A 22,706-nucleotide genomic window follows, 5' to 3' on the forward strand; every position below is an offset into this window, starting at 1 on the left:
CAGGTTTTCTCAGGTCAACTATTAAGAAAAGTTATGAGCTCTTGTTCGGCCCACAAAGTCCCCCCCCATCTGAAGTCTTTCTTTCTAAGATTAACACCATCTGCTGTTAGCACATGCTGTGTTTTAACCCCTTTTATGTTGTATTGTTATGTTATACTGTCTTCAGTGTCTGTTTTGTTTGCACTGAAAAAAAATTCTCTCATCCGACCAGAAAAACAGGTGGAATGAGTAAGAGACAACCCATGTCCAACTCTGGAGTAAATATATTATATTTATATAATATAAAAATATAATATTTTGTTTAACGTGTTATCCCACATAAAAAGTAAAAAAAAAAAAAAAAAAAAAACTCTGAAAAGGGGTTGGAAGCACATCTACTCTTTCTCCCTCATTGAGAAATTCTTGATCAATGAACGCCCCACCCACCACCGCTGCGTGTTAGGTTGACTGGTGCTGGTGAGAGCATGAATGTGGGTAGAGAGCAGTGCGCGTCAAGATGGCTAGAGTTAGAGGACCCTACTGTGCACCAAAATTGGTGACTAGCAGACATATCAGAATGGTAAGTGTAGCTAGTTTCTTTTATTTGCTGTTTGTTAGCTTGTTAGCGTGCAACTGGCAGTGGCTGACACAGTGTTAGTGGTTGTGAAACATACAATAATATCTGCTTCGATGTTACAGTGTGTTCACATTGTTATTACGTAACATTCGAAGATAGTTGAAGGAAGCTTCAGGGTCTGGTTTATATCCAAAAATTGCACACTCTACCATGTTTGCTGTCAAAACTTTCACTACGCTAACTTAGTGCAAACTCTCGCTCTCTGTACTGACATGTCCACTGGCATTACGATTGGCTTTCAAATTTGTGACGTACCAAATCTAGCTTGTCTGGAGTCCATTTGATTCTCAGATGTTAGTGAAGTGTGCAGACATCCCCCCCTTCAGTAGAGGAATGTGAAAACACCTCTCTGGTGACAAACTTTGCACAGATTAAAGTCAGTAAAGTAAAGGTCTGGCATTTTAGGGGACTTAAACATGAGAAAAACATTTTTTTGGAGGGTGAGTGCTTTAAACTTGATTAATAATCAATAACTGAGTCAGTAAAAGTAGTGCCTTTAAAAGGTAGCTAGTTATTCTAGCTGCTTATTGCAAGCATACACGCACTCCAGCTATTTCTAGATCATTTACTGCTGTTGTGAAAGCCTGAGTGTTTATTTACTATCCTGATGTTGGCTGGCATTGGTAGATGCCATGGTCTTTGCTTCCTGTGTTAATCTACTCAACCGGCTTGTGAAACCGGATTCTCATACGCAGTTTGAAACTTCTCTCACGCCTTGTGACATCCTCTGTAAGCTGTTTAAGCCCTTCTCCCTGGCCTACACAAGCATCAGGCTAAATTGTCACGGTTTTATTCAACAAGCCAATTTTTCTACACAGGTATGCATGTATACTTTTTCAGATTGTTCCTACATACATGCATATGTGCGCACACACACACACACACACACACACACACACACACACACACACACACACACACACACACACTCTGAGCCCTAATACAAATCTACACACATTCGGCATCAGGAGTTGATAAATAGCTGAAGGAACACAGCATTAGGTTTCATCCTCAGCAGACTATGATAACAATCTACCACAGGGCCAACTGTTCCTAACCACGCTATCCGAGTATCATTATATAAATACTGCGAGGCTGCCTTTCCCCAACCTCCATACTTTTACAACCACACACCTGAAAGACTTCATGATGCCCACTGTGCAGTCAGTTGTAACATCTCATTCTGACCTCTGCTACTTTCTGAGGATCGAGTGGCCAAACCGCAGTCCTGAACAGCTGCTCTGATCTTTCATGGAAATCAACAAGTGGTGATGGTGAAGCCGTGTGTGTGTATGTTAGAGGATCACATTGGAGTGAGTGTCCACATAATCTGAGAGTGTGTTCCATTAAAGTAACTGTATTCCTCTATGTCTCAGCTACAAACTGCAAAAAAAGTAGGACTCTGTACATGTTGTTTCCAAGTCTTTGTTCAGGGTTAAAACATGGGACAACACTGAAAGCACTTTTCACTTGATAAAAAGCCCCTCTTAAAGGTCATTTAGTGACTGTTTGTCACCACATGTAGAAACGGTTGAAGGAGGGAAGATCAGGTTGTGTGGCAATGACAGAAATCATGGGCAAATCACAATGGAGGCTGCAGGACTGAGATCCAGTGTAAATGTTTACGACTGTCTTTAGATAGCCTGGTGGACCAGTTTGTTTGCACTTTGAATGCTTCCATGAAGACATGTTCATGGCGAGGGCCGTGTATGCACTCTAGCCGGTTAACGGGTCCTAGACAGTTTTCATTGGACTTTAAGAAGTTCTTCTGTGATTGTCTGTTCTAATTCTCCATAGCCCCATCTTTTATGACCCACAGCGTTATTAGTTTACAGTGATACTGTACAGAGTCACATTACTGTGTTAAGGGTCCTATTGGGCCGGTAACTATAAATTATGTGCAGGCCAGCGCTCGTGTTCAATTTATGCAGGTGACAGTAAACTGTGTGTGACTAGAATAAAAACAGGGTGTAGAGTGGAGAAAAGGGAGCCTGGAATCTTAAGTCATTTTATAAAGAACAAGATGGGCTGAAGGCAAGAATCATAAAGGATTCAAAATCAAAACCAACTCTTTTGGGGTCCCACTTTGATGTCTGGAAACATCTAAGTCCACCAATGACGTCATAACATTCCCCAGATCTCTGTGGTAGTGTTTTTGAACGAAGGCCTGCACATTACCTGGCAACCATTTACATGCAGTCCTGTAATTCGGGCACCGACCCCTCTGGTCAGAGAATGAGCATGCAATCACTCTCTGTGGCAGTCCACTAAGAGAGACCTATTTGACTCCCATCATAGGATGAATCAACTCATGTCAGGGTTCAAGAGAACGATGCGTCATCCTCAATAGCTTCTCTTCAGGCTGAGCTCTAGCTCAAGGTCATGTACATGATTGATCGTGATTGATCTGCCTGCATATTCTGGCCATGAGTAATAGTGGCGATACAACAGGATATAGGCCTCCTTTGAGTGGGGGAGGGAGCGGCAATAAAAGCATCGGCAGGGCAACTCCTTTTTAGGCTTAATGGCTGAATTCGAGTCAGCAGCACAGGTTGCTGATTAGGGCAGAGGGCACCGACTAAATTCTTGAGCCATTCAGACAGGACAGGCTCCAGTGGTCAGGCAACAGACAGGACTATTGTAAGCTGCTATGGGACACAGGGTAAATATTTAGTTTGGAGAAAGGGGGGTAATAAATTTGGAGAGCTTTAACCCAATCACGAGCAGCCCAGGGGTGGGATGATGGGTGAGTGGAGGAGAGGTGGGAGTCTATACAACACTGCTACATGGAAGCACAAAAGCTCTTACAATAGGAAAGTAGTTGCAGGGAAAACAAATCCTCCATCTAACTACATTTTTTGTGTGTCCTGTAATTACGAAGTTGACTCAGAGTAATTATCATGCAGCCTACTTCCCATTTGACTAATCTGGATAAGCTCCTCTGTCCAATCAAGCTGTTCCAACTCACTAACTACAGCTTAATTGTCACTGTCACTATTCTCATACGAAATAACAGAAGCATACAACCGTGTCCACACATGGGGTTGGACAGATGAAAGGATATGAAGTGGAACAAAAGAATTAGAGTAGAAATGTGCCAAAACATTGAGTGTTTTAGGACTCCCAGGTGAGTACCCACAAAGTATTTCTCACACCATGGAAAAAGTAACTTGTGAAACCATGTTTGCAAAAGAGCTTGCCATAATGTAAGACAATACCAAACTGGAATGATGCCTGCAATATGTCATCTTTGAAAATGCAGAATTATGAGTGGTGCAGGTACCCTAAGCCTCCTCTTCAACAGAAATGCACCACTCCCCCTTCTTTTCTCCTCTTCCCATCTGTTTCGTGGAGGTCAATTTTGTGTGTGATCCAGCAAGTGAGCAGTAAACTACCAAACACGCTCTGTCAACGGGAAACAACAGAAAGTAATTTCCTTTAGCTGCCCATACACTAACCAAAGATGCATCACTGTGACAGCCATCAAGAAGAGAGACTCACGGGCAGACAGGCAGGCAAGAGTTAAGGTGTAACCATCAGTCATAAAACATTTGAGAGGCCCAGAAGATCTACTCGATGAAATATGGAGGAGATGCATTCTCCAGCCCTGAATGGAAGTCATTTTTATCCACAGTGACGATTTGTCAAATAACTCAAGTGAAAATGGCCAAATAGGAGACAGCAATGCTACTTAGTAGCCAAGATCAACTATTACCTCAACTATGTGAATCTTGAAGAATGGAATGAACACTTTGATCACTTAACTGCCTAATTAACTAATAGTGGAAAATGTAAAGAGGGAAAATGTGACTGGGCTGCCCAGTAACTTTCATGCAACTCAACGCAATCATCACAAAATCAGTTAATTCAGTTACATAATCAGCTATTTTGAGCCATGCTAGCAGCGTGGCTCTAGGGTTGGCAATGTCGGTCAGACGGTCGGTCCACCACTTTGGTCCAGAGTGAAATATCTCAACAACTATTAGATCACTTTGATGATCCCTTAACTTTTTATGTAGCGCACTCGTCAGATCAAATTTAACTTTGTCAATAGTTTGGTTTATGTCCAAAACACCTGCACATCTAATGAAATTCCCATCAGCCTGAGCTGTACTAGTGCTAATTAGTGAATGTTGGCATGCTAACACTCTAAACTAAGATTGTGAACATGATAAACATTATAGGATCTTAATGCTTGCTTATTTAAGCATTAAGCTCAAAAACACCGCTGTGCCTAAATAAAGCCTCACAGAACCTCTAACTTGGCTGTAGACTCTTGTTTCTCCAGAGTTTGAATGGAATGAGAGCTCACTGCCATGTACCTGGTTAATGTGATAACAGGGTCAATACAGTTCAGACAGCCTATTTAATAATATTCTCAACTACCCCCAGTTTGGAACTCTGACCTCTCTGCCCTGTGACCGGATGACCTGAGTCTCATGACTCTGCACCCGAGGGCATAACAAAACAGACATCCTATGTTTACAACCTACTGCACATTGTGGTGGTTGGTATGTGTGCGTTTTAAGACTCACGCTGAGGTTTCTGTCCCAGATCTGGATGGTGCCATCCTGACAGCCTGCTGCAATGAGCTTCCCATCACGGCTGTAGGCGCAGCATGTGGGGGTGACCTTCTTCCCCTGAAGGGTGCGTGGTTTGAACACAGACTTGTGCTTCTTCTCCGAATTCAGGTCCCATGTGCGCACAGTGCTGTGGACAGACAGAATGTAATTTATCCTCACCCAACTGTCAATCACTGTGTGTGTGTGAATCACTCATAAAAAAAATCCCTAAAAACATATTTAGTCATCAACACCATCCACCACTGTAATAAATCAGAATCATATAGAGATACAGTGTGCCGCAGCCAGTCTCATGAACATAAGGTTAGGCAGCTATGTGTTGCAGGTTAGTAAACAGCAGAAGTAGATCAGTCTGACAGGCATGTCTGAAGCTTCCATGAAATCCTTGAACACATTACACAACCTGGACCACTGAGAAGGAGGAATTAAAAGGCAGACTTTTCACAGACTTTTTTTTTTTCATTCCAAAATGTCTTAAAATTTAAGCCCAACAACAAACATTGAACACATACTGACTTAAAATTGTGTTATTAAAAAAAAAACTTAACCTCCATAATAGCATACTTAATTTATCACCAAAAAAAACCCACTCAAAAATTTACATATATTTACACTTAAACAATGCAAAATGAAGAGATATAGTCTTCAAATCAATCAACAAATTAAACACAAAATACATGTGTTAACTTTCAAATGATCAATCATTCTTTGCAGTTAGCCTTCATGTGACTATCTATTCAAATAAGCGAAAAAAGGATGAAGTTACTCAAAAAGCCCTTAGAGCAAGAAGATTATTTAGGCTAGTAAAAGCAGTTGTCAGCATTTCTGCATATTTTGAATTTCAAAGTAGAGTGGACAATGATCTGAGAACACCAAGCTGTTTAAGTTAAAACAAGGTGGAACATTTCACCTTTGACCCTGTTAGCATGGCTTGCTGTCTAGAGGATGTCCAAGCAATAGAAGTTGCACACAACTTCTACCCAATCTAATCTTTTCATTTAACTAGCTCTATATTTTTTCAGGACTTTTGTGAAAACCAAAACAAGTGTATAAAGGGAGGCTGCAGTGATATGAAAAAAAGAGACATAGAAACTGATAAATAAGAGAACAAAAATGAGCAGCACTGCAAGTGACCTCAAGAGCCTTAAACCTCCACATTTATTTATTGAACTACCTGACTACACACAAACATGCTTAGCCAACCTCTCGCACGCCCACACCAACACTCATGCCAGACAGAGCGTGTCCAAATGTGTATATGACCCACTGCTTGCTTTAGTGAGCATCATGACCTTTGGGTCATGAGGTCAGCAGAGGAGTATAAACATACAGGCAGGGCTGCTACTAACAGCCAGGCAAGGATTCCTCCGTAGCTGGCTACAAAATCACAGACACACACACTCAACTGTGTTTGGATAAGTCTAACAATGTGATACAGATGCCAGCTGAAGACATATGGTCTGAGAGAGAACTGGCAAGGGTCAAATAAAACTCTGTTTGATGCATAGTTGTGTTTAAATCCACATAAACCAATGCTGTTAATAAATCAAAAAATCTCTTGCTGGAAAAAATATGCCAAAGCCACGTATATAAGGAGGTTGCCCAGTACAAGTGCTCACATGAGCAGATATACATGTGTGAGAGTGAATGAGAAAGAGTGATAGCCATGGACTGGATGACAAATAGGTCCACCTGCTGCCTCACACAGACATCTCCATTTTGTTTACAGGAGACTGTGGGCGTCTGTCAAGCCAATAAAGACAACATAACCTTTCGCGTAGCACACAAAACCTGGAATTTATTTCAAGGGCTCTTTCCAAAACATGGCAGTGCTGGCTGTCAGGGGGATAAAGCAGAGAGGTTGGAGCTCACCAGTGTTGAGTCAACCACGAGCACAGGGCAAAGACACCCTCACCTGTCAGGAGCAAAACACAGAGCAGGGCAGGGCACGGGAAAACTCTCAGCTCTAATATGTGGTACTCTAGAATTGTTAATTAAAGTGCAAAAACTTTCCGTCCCTCATTAGAAAAACAAAGAAGTAATTATTAAAATTAACTGCAGCTTCACCTAATTAAAGTTGCACCTTTTATTCCAGAGGGAAACATCAGAAGCAGTCTCAAACCGTATTCTCTCAGAGGAGGTGGTTGTTTTGGGAAAGTAATAGCAATGAAAGAGCACGAGATGTCAAAATATTCACATGTGGCATGAAGAAACCACCAAAAACATATGAGGGCAATACCTGTGGTCGTTCCTCTTTCCTGCAACCCTGTTTTCCCTTCAGATTAGCAGCCCCCTTTTCCCACACAAACGCTTCAGAGACAGAGGGGTGAATGTAATAAAATGAGACCCATACATCCTCAGTCAAGCATGTGCACTTTACGAGGTAGCACAGTCATTCACACATCAACTGAGGAGTGACAACTCCCCAGGCCCCAGATTTTATCTATCCGTCAGGTTATAGGCCTAGTGGGGGTGATGGTTGCTAAGATCACTTTCCCAGATGATGAGATAAGGAAGAGAGAGGGATAAGGAAGTAGTACATCTTGTATAGGGTTGTTTATTGGTCAAATTCCGATGATGGGGATAGACTGTGTTGCCCGATGGCCGGTTGACTGACTAACTGGGGCTCTGTTATGAGAAAGGCGGATTAGGAAGAGAAGATGCTCCATCTTGCATCACAGTTGAAGAAGATAAAGTGGGGAAATAACAAAAGGATTTGTGAGGAGGCATACACACAGTGGCACACTCAAGCAAGGAAGCAAAAAGAAGAAACACTGTGGTCTAAGCACAGATGCACTGTGGGTACAGTGAAATACTGATTCAAGCAAATTCACAACATTATTAGTGTGGCTCCAAAGCAGAAAATCAACCTAAAAAGGCCGTATCAGAACAGGTGAGACCACCAACACTTCAGGCGCAAAATGCTTGACTCAAGCTAAAAAAAAAAAAATCAAGATAGCTTATAAGATTTAAATCAAGCAATCTGGTTGATAAGATGCTTTCCCACCAGGGAGGCAGTGGCCTCGTATTTAGTTCATTAAGAAAAGAAACAAACACACTGTATTCACAAACTAAAGAACTAGAGGTTAGTGTCAGTCAAAAATTCAGCCATGACTGTAAATCGAACAAGAAGGATAAACGCGCTCCTTAAAGGTATGGTATGTGCGTTCTTGGGCAGGATATGGAACACTTGCAGTGTAAGGCGGGCAACAGTTGGAAACGAGCTGGACTGTGGATGAACCTGATGTGTTAAACTGTGTGAATCGCCCCAACATGCTCACACACACTATGCTGATGTCTGTCCTCACTCTTCATCGCTGTTCTGTCACGCTGATAACACTTAATAACTCACCAGTAATGCCCTTTCCCCTCAAAAAATCCAAAATAAGCTATCACCAAGCATTTGACTGAGAGCATTGAAAACTAGATGGTTTGAGCGCCTGGTGAAGACAGAGTTTGTTCCACAGCAGTGAAGAGGACCTGCCATGTTGTCCTCTGGGTCTCCTTGTATACAGCTACACATCCAGCTGCAGCCCTGACAGCAGGCCAGCACACAAAGGGAATCCCTGGCATTCAAACCTCCTGGAAACATTCCTCAAATTGTGTGTATTTGTGTGTACACATGTGCAAGTGTGTCTCAAGACTCAACAGAAGTAACATGTGGTCCCAATTAGAAAGTCGCCGTATGTCCTATCCTCTGCTCCACTGGCTGAAATTTCAGTCACAAAAAGAGCATAACATGAATTTTTGATCATTCTCCTGGGGCACTATAAAACTGCATCTAGTAAAACCAAGAATCAGCATGTCATATCCTTGAAGTCACTAACGCAAAGCTTTCCACAATGTTAGTTATAGTTTGTTAACAATTCTACAGTATGCAGTGCAGATTGTTAACTTTTAACAGAACTTATTTAAGAAAGCTTATTCAAGCCACTACTGTTTAGGATTTTGTTAATTAGAAAAGGGTGCAGCTCACAAAAGGTCCCAGCCATATTTTTAGTTTACTTCAGGTTCAATCCTGCCAAAGAAATACTTCCACCGGGAGCACCCAGCACATATTGCCTTCACTTTCTGAGAAATAAATCTGCGGTTTTCAAACAAGTGTTCAGTCTTTCGGCAAAGACTCAGTTAAAGTGGCTCAATACACATTTGGACCCCTTGGATCAAACATGAATAATGTTGGAAAACATTTTGCCGTTTTACAATCACACGACTCTCAAACAGAACGACAGAAGAATGTGAAATGTTGACACATTCACGCCAGTCCGAGCAGTAATGCTTTTCACTGATGCACAGTTCTGCTGAAGCCCCATTCAACCCAAGGACAATCACTACCACCCTGCTGCTGCACTATTATGCTTCATCAGTACTTCCCTCTTATCCACTTCCTCTCAGGGAAAAAAACTCTGGATAAATGAAATCATTCAAAGAGCTGGGAGGTAGTTCTTATGAATGAGATTCCATACAATTAGAGGGACCTTTAATTAAGGAGCTGGGCGGTCTAGTGATCATGCTTAATAACCTATTCAAATAAACACAACAAAGACTCTCTAACTAAGCTGACACAGGAAGGAAGACAGAAAACCTAGGTGTTGGTCTGATGTTAGAACAGATACAGCCCCCCTGGTACTACTGGCCAACTGCTGGTCAATTCTCAAGAGGCCCACTGACTACAGTCTGGCCTCTGCAGACTCCATAGTTGTTCAAAGAATGGCACTGAAAAAGTGGAGGGAGCAGCACACATCATGAGGTGGTGAGGGGCAAAGAAAGGAAGAAACATTGTTTTATGGTCCCTCCATAATAACTGGAGCATTACTGATGGAGCTAAAGAAGGATGAGCAAGAGGCAACCACCACAACAGAGTGTAATAGGCTGACACTCCTGTCAATCAAGCAATCACACTCCCAAACATAAATCAAACCATCGCAGTTTGCAAGAAATTACATTAGCAATTTAGACCATAAAATAGTTTTTAATACAGAAGTTTAAGGTTTGAGCCTTGCCGTGTCTGCTGAGATTGCAGTCCTTGTGAATTCAGTTCTAGGGCCAGTTCAAAGAAGCAGGATACATTGGCTGAGTAATACCCAGAACCCCCTCATATCTGGATGGATCAGCAAACGCCTGGTTGTCTTTTGTCTAGCTTAATGTACCGCCACAGGAACTCTGAGGATCGCAGGTTTTCCTCTCAAAGATGCTCAAATTTACCAAGGCAAAAAACAAACAAAAAAACATGCATGCTAAAATCCTAAATGCTTGATTCTGAAAATGAGGAGTTAGCAGAGAACCGAAACAAGGACTAAAGTAATGTGATTGGTATGTTTGGCACCTGTTTAAATCCTGGCGGCTACATTGTGTTTGCACTGGAGGAATGAGAGAGGCCTTTGATTGAAGAAGTGGGAGGTTTGAGGGGTAGTGGTTTGACCAAGAAAGTCAAGTACAGCACTTCATCATCAAGTAGCCCCTGTATTGCACAGCACATTACTAAGGTGATGATAAGTTTAATATGAGAGATTTGACATGGGTTTAGACAGACAACGTCTTTCACCTGTAAATCACTATAGGCAGTCGCTCCCTCTCTTTCCTCTATTCGTCACTGCCTCTTTCCGTCTCTGTGACACAGGTTGCTGTGTTGACCTGCTCTGCTGCTGCGAACCCTCCTCACATGCAGCTGCTCTGCCTGTGAATGGTTCCCTGTGCGCTCCTCTCTGCTGTTCTCCTGTGAGCTGGACAGGGGTAACACCCAGTGCTAACGTGCCAGGGGAGGATTTCCAGAGCCTCAGTAAGAGCTAAATAAACCAGCCTCCACATCTGGGAGAGCAGTAACACTGGTAAACACTGGGCCACGGCCTACCCACAAAGCCAGGCCCTTGTTTCCACTTAATGATGATAGCCCAGGGTTTCTGCACTGCTGCCTGTCACACTTACTTAGACTCATCACCGTGGTCTCGCTCAAAGTCACACATATTCACTCACAAATATTCACTCACACCTATACACATGGCAAAGGGTTACAGCTTCTACAGTCATACAGGACTAGTGCTGCTTTTAAGGAAGCAGAAGACTGCTAAAGCTCTGCTTTCTGAAGCAGAAAGATTATAAATATGCTTGTGTGTGTGCATGTGACGTCTTGTTCTCTCCAGTAGTGTTGCTCTGGTCCAAATCACTGCATACAAATAAAGAGTTGCATTTGGACTACATCCAGTACAAAATGTGCCATGTGTCAATGCACAGCTGTGAGGCCAAGCTACCCTTCCCAGAAGCATAATCTGGACTAGAGGACTCACTGCTGGTGACAGAAGACATGAGAGCAAAGAAAAGTCTGGGAACATTGCCTTGCACATGACATGTACAAGTTAGTTGCCCAGTAGGGATGTTTCTGAATAGTGATAGACTGATTAATCTGCATTTTGAGATAACTGGCAACGGCCAATGCCTGCGCTCACAAGGCTGATGAACAAAAAATGTCTGCAGACACATCTGCAGGCAGCCTTGTCAGTGTGGCTACTGTGGAATGATGTTAGCGCTCCCCCTTGTGAGTTTTGGGAAGGTGATGAAAAAGTTAGATTCAAGCCCTGTACTATAACTCTCATGCACCCTGCTTAAATTTCCTCAGTCACCATCATCTTTTCTAAATGTTAACACATTTATCCCATCCTAAATGACAGCAAATCTAATCTAAAACCATTACTGACTAACATTAAATATAAATTATGTTATAATGTATAGAATTATGCAGATGAAAGACTGTAGCCTGCTCTCCCTTAAATACCAAGTTCACGCTCTGAAATCTACAGCATAATCCAATGTATTTTTCAATTTCATTAATTAATAAAAATTCCATCTAAATCAACATGTTACTGACTAAGATAATCTGTGTATATTATTATGTTATAATATGCATGGAATAATGGAATTATACATGACTTTTCTTTATCTTTATATCAGCAAAAAAAGAAATATATATATATGCGCCATCGGCCACCCTGCTCTCTTCACTTGATGAGATAAATGGATATTTTGGTTGTTTCTGGACGTTACTATACAGAAGACCATTTAAAAATGATTTTTCTGCACATCCTGATAAATCATATGGAATAATGAAACAAAATTAGCAGAAAATGACTGCTTTCTCTTTCTGAAAATGTAAAGGATTACACCATGATTGTTTAGGTTTACACTATGTACAATAGACAGGAAGGGAAAGTAATAGATTCTGTTCACAACTCACAGCTCACAACACTTTAAAACTCACCCATCATTGGAGCAGGTCATGAACTCTTCTTTAATCTTGGGATGCCAGCAGCCACAATTCAGCATCGCTGTGTGGCCCTGAAAGGAGCAGAAAGTGAAAATTAACAAGCTGCACTTACAGACACTAAATTGTTGCTAACCAGATCCTGTGGCTAGTTTCCACTTGCTTTGAGGTGCAGCACACACCTGTGAATCATACGGTTTACTATGGGTGCAGTCTGCAACATGGACATTCAGGGCTGCCATTTGCCCTACAAACTCATTTGATATTTAGAGACCAGCTGTAGCAGTTGTAGCCGTTAAGAGCTGGTGGGAAAATAAAAGGGGAAATGTCATCAGGAGGAACCAATGAATGTAAATTCATGAAGACGTATTTTACTACCGTACGGCACGCAAATTATTTGCAAAGACAGCTGTTCTTCATTGTCAAATCTCAAGCCAAAAATGCTACAGAAAAGGTCACTAGTTAATTATTTCAGGGGTGCTATTGCATTTTTGTGATGATGCATTTTCAGAATTGTTGTAGTGTGCAACTGCATGGCAACTATAAGGCCTGTATCCACAGAGACTCAGTCGTCCATTACACAAACAAAAGTTCCCAGGAGGCATCAATTATGTTGTATATAAATGCACCTGAAAGGGCTCTCCCTTGAGGAGAGGATCTTTTTGGACCTTTGATCATATCGTAACCTTGACTTTTGGCCTTCCTCGACATAGGCCTTGCCTTATAACTGAGCCAGTGAACTCTGAAGCAGTGCAGCAGGCTATGTCACAGAGTAACTTTTAGACCTTTCCTCTGCTGGAGTAGTCCTGTGGAGAATTACTCATAACAAATGACTTCAAAGCGGGATAACCTAGAACACTTCAGTGTGCTGCAAAGAGGCTTCAGACATGACATACCGCTATTTGACAGGATGCTCAAGAAAGCAGAGCCTTGCATGAGCAGAAGTTGACCAAATGACATTGGTATGTGTGCATCAGGAAGAGAGGCTTGCCTGCTCACCGTCAAATACTTCAAACACACCACTTTAATAATCGATGAAAGGGAACTGCCTAGTTCTTGCTGTTTAACGACTAAAAAGGTCACATAACAAATTGTTATGTTGTTAAATTTTATAGTAAAATACACACCCACTATATGATGAGGTTAAAGCTCAAATGGGTCATGAATGACTGTTATCCTGCTCTGTGCAATAGAGCTTCATGATTAGGGTGAGAGCCGCTACCTTCCTAAACAAATCTGATTCCTCTTCCTCAACAGTTTAGGACAACAAATTGCCAATGACTAAAGAGAAACAGACTGATATTCATACTAACAGTGAACAAAAATGAAACAACAAAAACATTCTCTGGTTTCAGCTTCTCAGATGTGAGGATTTGCCTCTTTTCTCAGTTTTTCTCTCTGGATTTTGGTCAGACAAAACAATCAATTTGAAGATTTTGGGATATTGGAAACTGTGCTGAGGAATTATTTAAAAAAAAAATAATAATTTTTTTTTTTAAAAAACATATCATGCCATTCTATTGCATGCATAATAGAGACCTCTCTGCACACAGTGGGATGAGGTAGGAGGCAAGTGTCTGTCAACAGAGGCAGAGCAGAAGCAAGGACGTAATTATCACATGAGACACAGCTAATCGACTGGGGCATTGTCAGCGGGCCAAAACGCATTTTCATTGAACCAAACTCTCCCATCAGCACCAGATGGGACTGAGCAGGACAAGAATGTAGGACATCCTGGAAAACACTACTTGTAATCAATTGGCCTTCACTTGTTCAAGTAATTCATATGGGTGGTATAAACCATGTCTAAATGCACTGCAGCTAGCACAGATGGTTAGTGACCACCAATACGGCTTTCTTAAACACAGTAAAACCCAAACATGGGCCCTTAATTAGGATCCTCCTTTGTAGATGCAGGTACAAGCAAGAGATGAACCACGACAGTCTTGAAAGCATGTGGTGTTCCTCTCCCCCTGAGACTGCCTCTGGCTGGTCACACAGCACAGATCATTATCCTCATATACAAAAACAGACCAGCTCATGGCTACACCTTTTTACCATTATGCGTTGGCAGGATCAACCCACAGAGCAGAAGAGCAGAGCGACCAGCCTGTGTTTAGAATTAGCAGTCACTCTTGGGCATGCTGCTGTTGCTATAGAAGTGAAAAAGCTGGTAAGCTATATAATCAATATTTGATTACAGTGAGCATCTGTGGCGGAGCAGCTGTCTGCTTCTCCAAACTGGCTACGTGCCAACCCCCATCTACTGTAGGTAATACACTATATTACACTATCGATAAGTACCACATACAACCCCACTTAAAAAAAAAAACTGAACTATCCCTTTAAGGAGCTTTATAGCAAGTTTCAGCTCGATGTTTAGTTGTCCGGCCCACAAGTTAACTGTTTTGGTACACTCTCACTGTTCTCATAGTGTAATTTTCGGCCACAGCAAGCAGCTGTTTTCAGTGAAAAAGCTATAAAATCCCACTGTACACTAACTCCTCAGGACCAAACAGCAGTCAGACACAGTTAGCAACTAGCTGGTGAACAGAAAGGAGCATTTAGCAGCTAAAGAGCCAGATATTTCCCCCAAGAGTTGGTAGAGACCAAAAACAGAGCAAATATTGGACTTAAATTCATCATGTGTCCAGAAACACGACATGATAATGTTGCTCCGTAACAGCTGGATGTGTAAATAAGCCAAATCAAGTTTGCCATATCAATGTGATGATATCTCAATGTTGTGTTCACAATGTGTTTCCACCGCCCCCAAGTGGCCCAAAAAATGCAGGTTTTAGATTAATTCAAGTTTATTACAACTTGGCTCTCATTTTGATCAGTAATAACAACATTGTACTCACCAAGATTATTGCTGAAATCTGGAAACGCAGCAACATCGCTAAAAAGAGCTCAGACAGGGCAAGAAACACAAGCTATTCGATAAAAAAAAATCAGGTTTTAAACAAACACCCAGGTTTCCCAAACTAATTTGGAAGAAAATGGAGGGGAAAAGTGAAATTATTGCCTATTATCTGTTGTAAAAATTCACCTCAGTTTACAGACTAACTTCTTGGTTCAACTTGACTCAACGTACTTGCCATAGTTGTGTGCACACAGTTTTCCTGTGCAATGGGGGATTAATACTGACATTGCTAATGCACTCATTTTTGCTTTTTTCTCCAAATAAAGTGGTCCAGAATCTGGCTAAATTGTTGGCTTGTTTACAACCTGAGTCTGATCATCTGACCACTCGTGTTTTTTGCCCTGTCAGCCCTTGCTGCCCTGTTGCCAGATCTCAGCAATGACTTTGGTGAGTACAATGTTATCATAAACAATTGGCCAAAAATACAAAAATAGGACCCAAGTTGTAATAAACCCAAACTATATATGAGCACCACTTTACCTTGGTGTTGGCCATATCCACAATGTACTGGTCTCCCTTCATACACTCCATGACATTGAACCCATCACGGTCCAACACTTTGGCCTGTGCATTGCCAGAAACCACCAGGATGACATCACCAGTGATGCTGTACTGCAGGGATCTGATCTGATGGCTGAGGACACACACACACACACACACACACACACACACACACACACACACACACACACACACAAGGACATATGAGACAAAGAAGACACTTTTAGTTTGCATTTGTGTGGTGCGGATAAGTTCTGATAAGCGTCTTGGTGCCTGTTTGCAAGCCATCTGCGAGCTGTGATTATACAAGACTTTTGCACCAAAACATTGTTGTATAAGAAACTTTTAATCCTTCAAAGGGTTCAGAGACAAAAACAAACAATAGATGCATGTAGGTATAGGAACAAAACAACACAACATCTGATTTACATCTGATGATTAGTCTCTTTGACCTATGACATGCAACAGACAAACAGTGAAAATAATAGCATTTTAAAGCTAAGAAATGGAACGACTGATAAAACACTCTTTGAAACATATTACACACCAATACATAAGGAAACACATTGAAAGACAAACATAAAAATGTTATTCCAAAATGTACTACAAGAAAAACAATATGTTATGCATATTAAAAAATTACTTTATTATGGGGTAATTAGTGCTTTTCAGAATGGATGTGTCATATATGTTTTTAATTTTACATTGAATAACTAAGAAACATCATTCTACAATGCACAGCAGTACATAAAATTGAAGAGACAGTCAACTATGTGGACCATGTAAGTGAGATCAGCAATTCGGGCCAATATCAAATAACATTAACACAGCAGGGGGTAGATGGGGCACTAACATTTTCCTACACAGAGCAAAAGATCCATTGCTGAAATGAAAGTGAGACTAGCACCAATGCTGTTTTTAATTGGGTGCTTTGGCATCTTCAAACACTCACATCATAGCACCAAACGCTCATTTTCCTCATTGTTTTAGTTTGACTGAGCTCACAAGTTGCCTTTTTGGGTCAGGAAAGAGGAACAGATTTCTATATGAAGCCCAGCTTGTTAGTAAACCAAGCAGGCTACTGGACCACATTGTAATCAAATTAAATGTAGCGTAAATTTCTGTTAATAAGGGGATGCCTGCGCCAGCTCAGCCCACTGGTTCCCAAAACCAAAAAAGAATTTGATCTTTGATGATGGCCTCAGTGAAATACAGAATAAACACGCACAGACACACAAACACCCACATATCTCAACCATCTGCTTCTGAAAGGCTCATTTTGAACGAAAAGAGAGGATGTCACAGAGTTAACATGAGGCTCAATGAAGCTCAACAAATGTGTGTGTGTATGTGTGTGTGTGTACACTTTGGCACACGTAAATGCAGTGAGTGTACTGGATGTTTGCATGAAACTAATTAACTGTGTTGATGTTCCACATTGTGTTCTCAGAAATGGACTCACCACTCACAGGGCTGGAGGGTCCTGAAGGCTTGCAGAGCCTGGTCCATCCCAGCAAAATCCCAGAACCGCACATCATAATCATACCCACCAGTCACCAGACGGGCTCCGGAGGGGTCTAAGCCAAGAGCTGATACCTGAGGAGACGATGACCTTATTTAACACTAAAAGACAATCTATAGGCCTGTACAGCTCAGAGGACAACCAGCTGTGGAAGGTTGCTTCTGCTGTTAGAAATATTTGACAGTGTAATCATACCGCATCCTCTAAGGCAGCAAAAATAAATAGAAGCTAAATATTTAAAGGTTTGTTCTTGTGTAATGATCAAATTATTCAGATCAGCACTGGATCTGGATACCAGATTGGCTTTATACTGAAGACAAAATGAACTCAAAACAAAATTTACCCCTTTTCTCACTGATACAAAATATCAAGGGAAACAGACAGGCTGCTGCTCTTATTTGTAAAATTCAGCACAGTTAGGTAACCTTGGCTATAACTCCAATAACTGATGCAGATCTCCAGATGATTTAGTGTGTGCATAATGTAAATAAGATTTGGTGTTGATTACAAGCCACTTATGATCAATATAGATCTTCTTCTTTCTAACAGAAAGTCATTGAATACATTTCCATAGAGCCACATAAGAAACAATCATAATCACTGAGTGCTGAAGGAAAAAGTCCTTACTGTCTTGGTGCCGTGCTGCAGAGTGATCTCATGAGTGTCTGGAATCTTCTTCACTGGATTCTAGGGCGGAAAGTTGAGATGAACAGATGAACATAAGGAAACGTTAAAAGACTGAAGAAGGGCTGGATTAGGTGTGTAGTTATAGTACAGCATTTCATTCCAAGATTCAATTACACATGACATTTTAACTTTAATGGGCTGTATGGCTAAAAAGTCTGGAATCACAGTCATCAGCTGCAAATGACTGACTGGGAAAAGTTACACTGTTGGATGTAAAAAAGTTAAGTTCTGAGCTATTATACACACAGACATTTTGGTATGAGAAAGAAAGACCAAAGAGACAACACTCTAATTACTGATCAGTAACACACGATCACAGTTGTCTCATCCTGTACAATGTAACTCTAACCACTGATTATATTTTCATGTGCTGCCATCTAGTGGTGAACCCCACAACACAGAACAAACAGGTGACCTGTCACAGTATGAAAAGCACAGGTGTAAATAATAAAATTAGCGATGGCTGAATTCCATTTAGCTGCCTCAGTTTCAGGGACCTGATATTGCGCATGCTATCTTACTGTCACTCTGGCATGGCTTATTGGGACATTTGAATAAAACGGAGCCAACGTTCCTACTATGACAAGTCAAAATGTCTGCTGTGAAAAAGGCCTATCTGAGGCAGCAGGAACAAAAATTTAGACAAATACAAACCCAAGGAGATTCTGATAGTTGACCTATAGGAAATATTTTGTAATACATGTAATGCCTACTGTTAAGTGGGACATTTCACACATACATCATCATCATCTTGTGCCTCCCCTTCATCATCATCATCATCATCTTCATCACTGTGAGCCGTGCTGCCTGTGTAACCTGGTGGATGAGGCAGTCGCACACGCTCATCATCATCGTCCTGGGCTGTATGTTGAGGAGGCAGTGGAGGCCCAATAAGCTCTGAGTCTGAGTCTGAACCACTGCCACTACTGCTCTCACTCTCCTGTTTTCTAAAAAGGAAAAAAACATAATTGTCAGTCAAAGAAAAAACTTATCTTGCGCTTGAATAACAGACATGTAACTAATCTCTGAGGTAGTGGCAGCCTGACCAAACTGTAATATAGTATCACTCAAACAGAAAATCCCTGGTTACCTGGAAGTAGCAGCTGCAGATTTGTCTCTCTGAGTTTGGACTGATGACTTGACTGATTTGGAGCTCTCCCCTTCCTCCTCCATCTGATTATCCTTCTGCCACTCGTCTAGGGAAGCAACGATTACGGTGCAGTTAACACATACCCTAGTGACAGAATGACTACTAGCTAATCATGTTGGTAAACCTACCAAATACACGTTGACTCCTCTCAATAGCTGTTCGTCGGGTCTGTTCAAAAATGGCATCCAGGTCAAATGTGCGAGCCTTCTTACCTGGAGGGAACAAAGATAGCTTACTTTAACAATAACTGACACAACCCATATTGTCAGTTTATCATATAAGAAATAACATAAACATGTTACATTATTGACCATTTGTGCTGGACTGTACATACCAAACCCAGAGAATCCCATGACAGATGCAATGTCTCCTTCACCACTCATCTTGCCTGATGCTGCAAAAGAGGTGAGCATTTGCAATTGTTTATTATAGCCTGGGTTATCTTGTTTATTGCGAAAACTGTAATTTGCTTTACACGTGAATGCTCAAAAATACAGGATGCAGCTCTCATGATTGTGTTTTCTTTGTAAGCAAAGCAGTTACAACGACAGGTGACCCTTCAGTGACCCCTTGAGATGTCATTTTAACAATAGCGTTAGGGGGAAAAAAGCGTGGAAACACCTCTACATATTTGGCACCAACACACCAATTTTTATATACTGAAAGTCTGCCTCCTTTTAAAATCCATTACTTATAAAGCACTTCATAACAGACCCAACCAAGTGGTCTTGGGTCCGTCCCCTCAGACCCCTCAGGTTATCTGGAACAAGTTTACTCAGTGTTCCCAGGATCAAAACCAAGCAAGGTGAAGCAGCTTTCAGTTTCTATGCTCCCCACCTGTGGAACAAGCTTTCTGACTACCTGAGGTCTGCTAAAACTGTCAGCTCATTTAAATCAGGGCTTAAAAACATTGTTTACTGTGGCTTTCCAATAAATTAGATACATAACTTCTTTTTAATCTGTTACTATGTATTTGCTTGTTTTCGGTTTTTGTCTTTACTGTCTTTTAATTGCAAATTTAATGTTTTCTTAATGTCTTATTCTTAATCTATTTCTATGTTTAATATTTTTTGTCTATGCCCCTGTAGAGCACTCTGAAATGCCTTCTGTCTGAATGATGCTAGCGTTATATAATTAAAATTGCCTTGCCTCCATAAAAACATAATGTTATAACTTAACTATTATGTCACATATATAAGTCTTCAACAGGCTGGATCTGAGTCCCACAAATGTGTCGAGTATGTTTGAAAACGTTAAATATTTAACCTTAGCTGTTGGCTAACAATACTGTATAATTTCAGCGTGAATGAGATGAATAGATTTATCACTGGTAATAGCACCAATTCCTTCTCGTTTGAAGGACAATTATCTAAAGCTGTGACTAGCTAACGTTACAGTAAATGGCTTTGAACATAAGCTAACAAATAAGCTAGCAAAAACTGCAACGACGCCAGATTATTTTTAACATACTGGTTAAAAGTAACTAGCTGATAAATGTCAAACTAGCTGGGAAAACAGCCCAATATACCTATGCATACATGTAAGTCGTCTAAAATGAATATACAAGACTTAAAAGCTAAAATAGTTGGTACCTTCATCCACTTTGTTGGGATCCATGTTTTCAAAAGTGAAGATTACCTTTGACCTCCGGAAGTTCTTTCTTCTTTTTCTGTTGCGCTTGTTGCGGCACAGCTGATGCAGGGTGCTCCAAGTGTTTTCAAAAGTGCACGACTCTTGAGTAGTTTTCGATTAATTTCTGTTAAGGCTGTTTACACCAAAGCAAAGCTCATTTAATTACCAGAGATAAAAGAGTGGACCGTTAATACAGTATCATTTCTTTGTCAGTGTAAAGTGCAGTGTGAGCGTGTTTATAATCTGTATCTAAAGATGATAAAGTACACTTGTTGCTGCTGAGTAAAATAACATGGGATGTGTCTAATGTAGGACACTAATGTTTGTAGAACGACAGCAAAATCACAAGGCAATAAAAGAACTCAAGAGGGTTATCAGTTGTCTTACATTTAATATTAATGGGGACGTTTCAGTCTATATGATGTATAGTATGCTGAAAACTTTAAATATGTCAAATATTAAAACACATGCCTGTGTAATCCAGTGGGTAGACAGTGAAATTGAGATGAAATAGCTTTGAAATGCTTGAATCCAGATATTTAATAGTTGGGACAGCCGAGTCTGTTCAAAAATGAATTATAAATGTAGACAACTTTACACACAAATGGAACAAACCAATTTTTTTTTTTAAGATGACATCACTGATGATCGTAGAAAGGGTTTCAGTCGTAGTCATCTGGACACTGTTTTCAGAATCAAGACGTTTCGGCTCCCATCCGGAAGTCATTCTCAATTGTGAAAAAATTGGACGGGAACTGGAAATTTAAACTACTCTGAGTTACATAAACCCTGCCCTCAGGAAGGAATCTGCCTGAGTATCTGTTAATAGCTAGTTTCACCTGAAACTGACCTAATAGTTTCAAGATGGCCCAGTAATCAGTAATCAGGCCTACTTCATCACTGCTAAGTGCCTGATTAGCATGTGATAGGCGTGACCAAGGTGATAATACACTCTGATAGACTTTGGGCAGATTAAATCTCAGACCACCATTTCTGTTCAAAGAGGGGTTCTCTTTCTTCACAAAAATGGCTTCCTTGACGCCCCGTTCAAACCAACTCTTCTCTCTACTAAGAATCTTCACCTCGCTGTCTTCAAATGTGTGGTTTGTAGCTTTTAAATGCAAATGCACGGCGCTCTGTAATCCTGAGTTAGCGTGTCGTCTGTGCTGATAAAGTCTTCTGTGAAGTGGCTGTTTGGTTTCGCCTATGTACCGTTCTTTGCAGTTTTCCTCACTGCACTGAATGGAGTAGACAACATTGCTCTGTTTCTGTGTGGGTAACCTGTCCTTAGGGTGAACGAGTTTCTGTCTTAAAGTGTTGCCTGGTTTAAAGAAGACAGGAACATCGTGCTGTCTAAAGATCCTTTGTAGTTTTTCAGACAGTCCAGACACATAAGGAATGGAGACACCGTTCCTTCTTGGTTCAGTTACACTTTTGTCCTGTTTTTTGGCTCTTTTAACTTTGGCACTTAGCAGTGACGAAGTAGATGCAGCCAGAGAACAATAGGCCTGATTACTGATTACTGGGCCATCTTGAAACTATTAGGTCAGTTTCAGGTGAAACTAGCCATTAACAGATACTCAGGCAGATTCCTTCCTGAGGGCAGGGCTTATGTAACTCAGAGTAGTTTAAATTTCCAGTTCCCGTCCAATTTTTTCACAATTGAGAATGACTTCCGGATGGGAGCCGAAACGTCTTGATTCTGAAAACAGTGTCCAGATGACTACGACTGAAACCCTTTCTACGATAGAACGCTCCTGGACGAATGAGGGACTACACCGTATCACTGATGATATCAGTTTGACAAATATTCTATTACAAATTATGTATGGAG

The 22,706-nt window shown here is 41.0% G+C and overlaps 1 protein-coding gene across 1 annotated transcript in view; it reads right to left on the reverse strand.

Moving 5' to 3' along the window:
* The window catches only part of LOC122865169 (WD repeat-containing protein 70), a 40,629-nt gene extending 19,699 nt beyond the window's left edge, over positions 1-20,930 (reverse strand). Inside the window, exons 1-10 of the mRNA XM_044173224.1 lie at positions 20,833-20,930; positions 19,575-19,634; positions 19,369-19,452; positions 19,181-19,286; positions 18,830-19,037; positions 18,031-18,090; positions 17,344-17,477; positions 15,861-16,014; positions 12,452-12,528; positions 5,152-5,326 (exon numbers count right to left, since the gene is read on the reverse strand). Coding sequence (XP_044029159.1) covers positions 5,152-5,326; positions 12,452-12,528; positions 15,861-16,014; positions 17,344-17,477; positions 18,031-18,090; positions 18,830-19,037; positions 19,181-19,286; positions 19,369-19,452; positions 19,575-19,634; positions 20,833-20,857 — 1,083 coding nt within the window. The 5' untranslated portion in view covers positions 20,858-20,930. The remainder of the gene's footprint in view (positions 1-5,151; positions 5,327-12,451; positions 12,529-15,860; positions 16,015-17,343; positions 17,478-18,030; positions 18,091-18,829; positions 19,038-19,180; positions 19,287-19,368; positions 19,453-19,574; positions 19,635-20,832) is intronic.
* Positions 20,931-22,706: the final 1,776 nt, after the last annotated feature.

Source organism: Siniperca chuatsi, linkage group LG18 (assembly GCF_020085105.1).
Source record: "Siniperca chuatsi isolate FFG_IHB_CAS linkage group LG18, ASM2008510v1, whole genome shotgun sequence".
NCBI lineage: Eukaryota > Metazoa > Chordata > Actinopteri > Centrarchiformes > Sinipercidae > Siniperca > Siniperca chuatsi.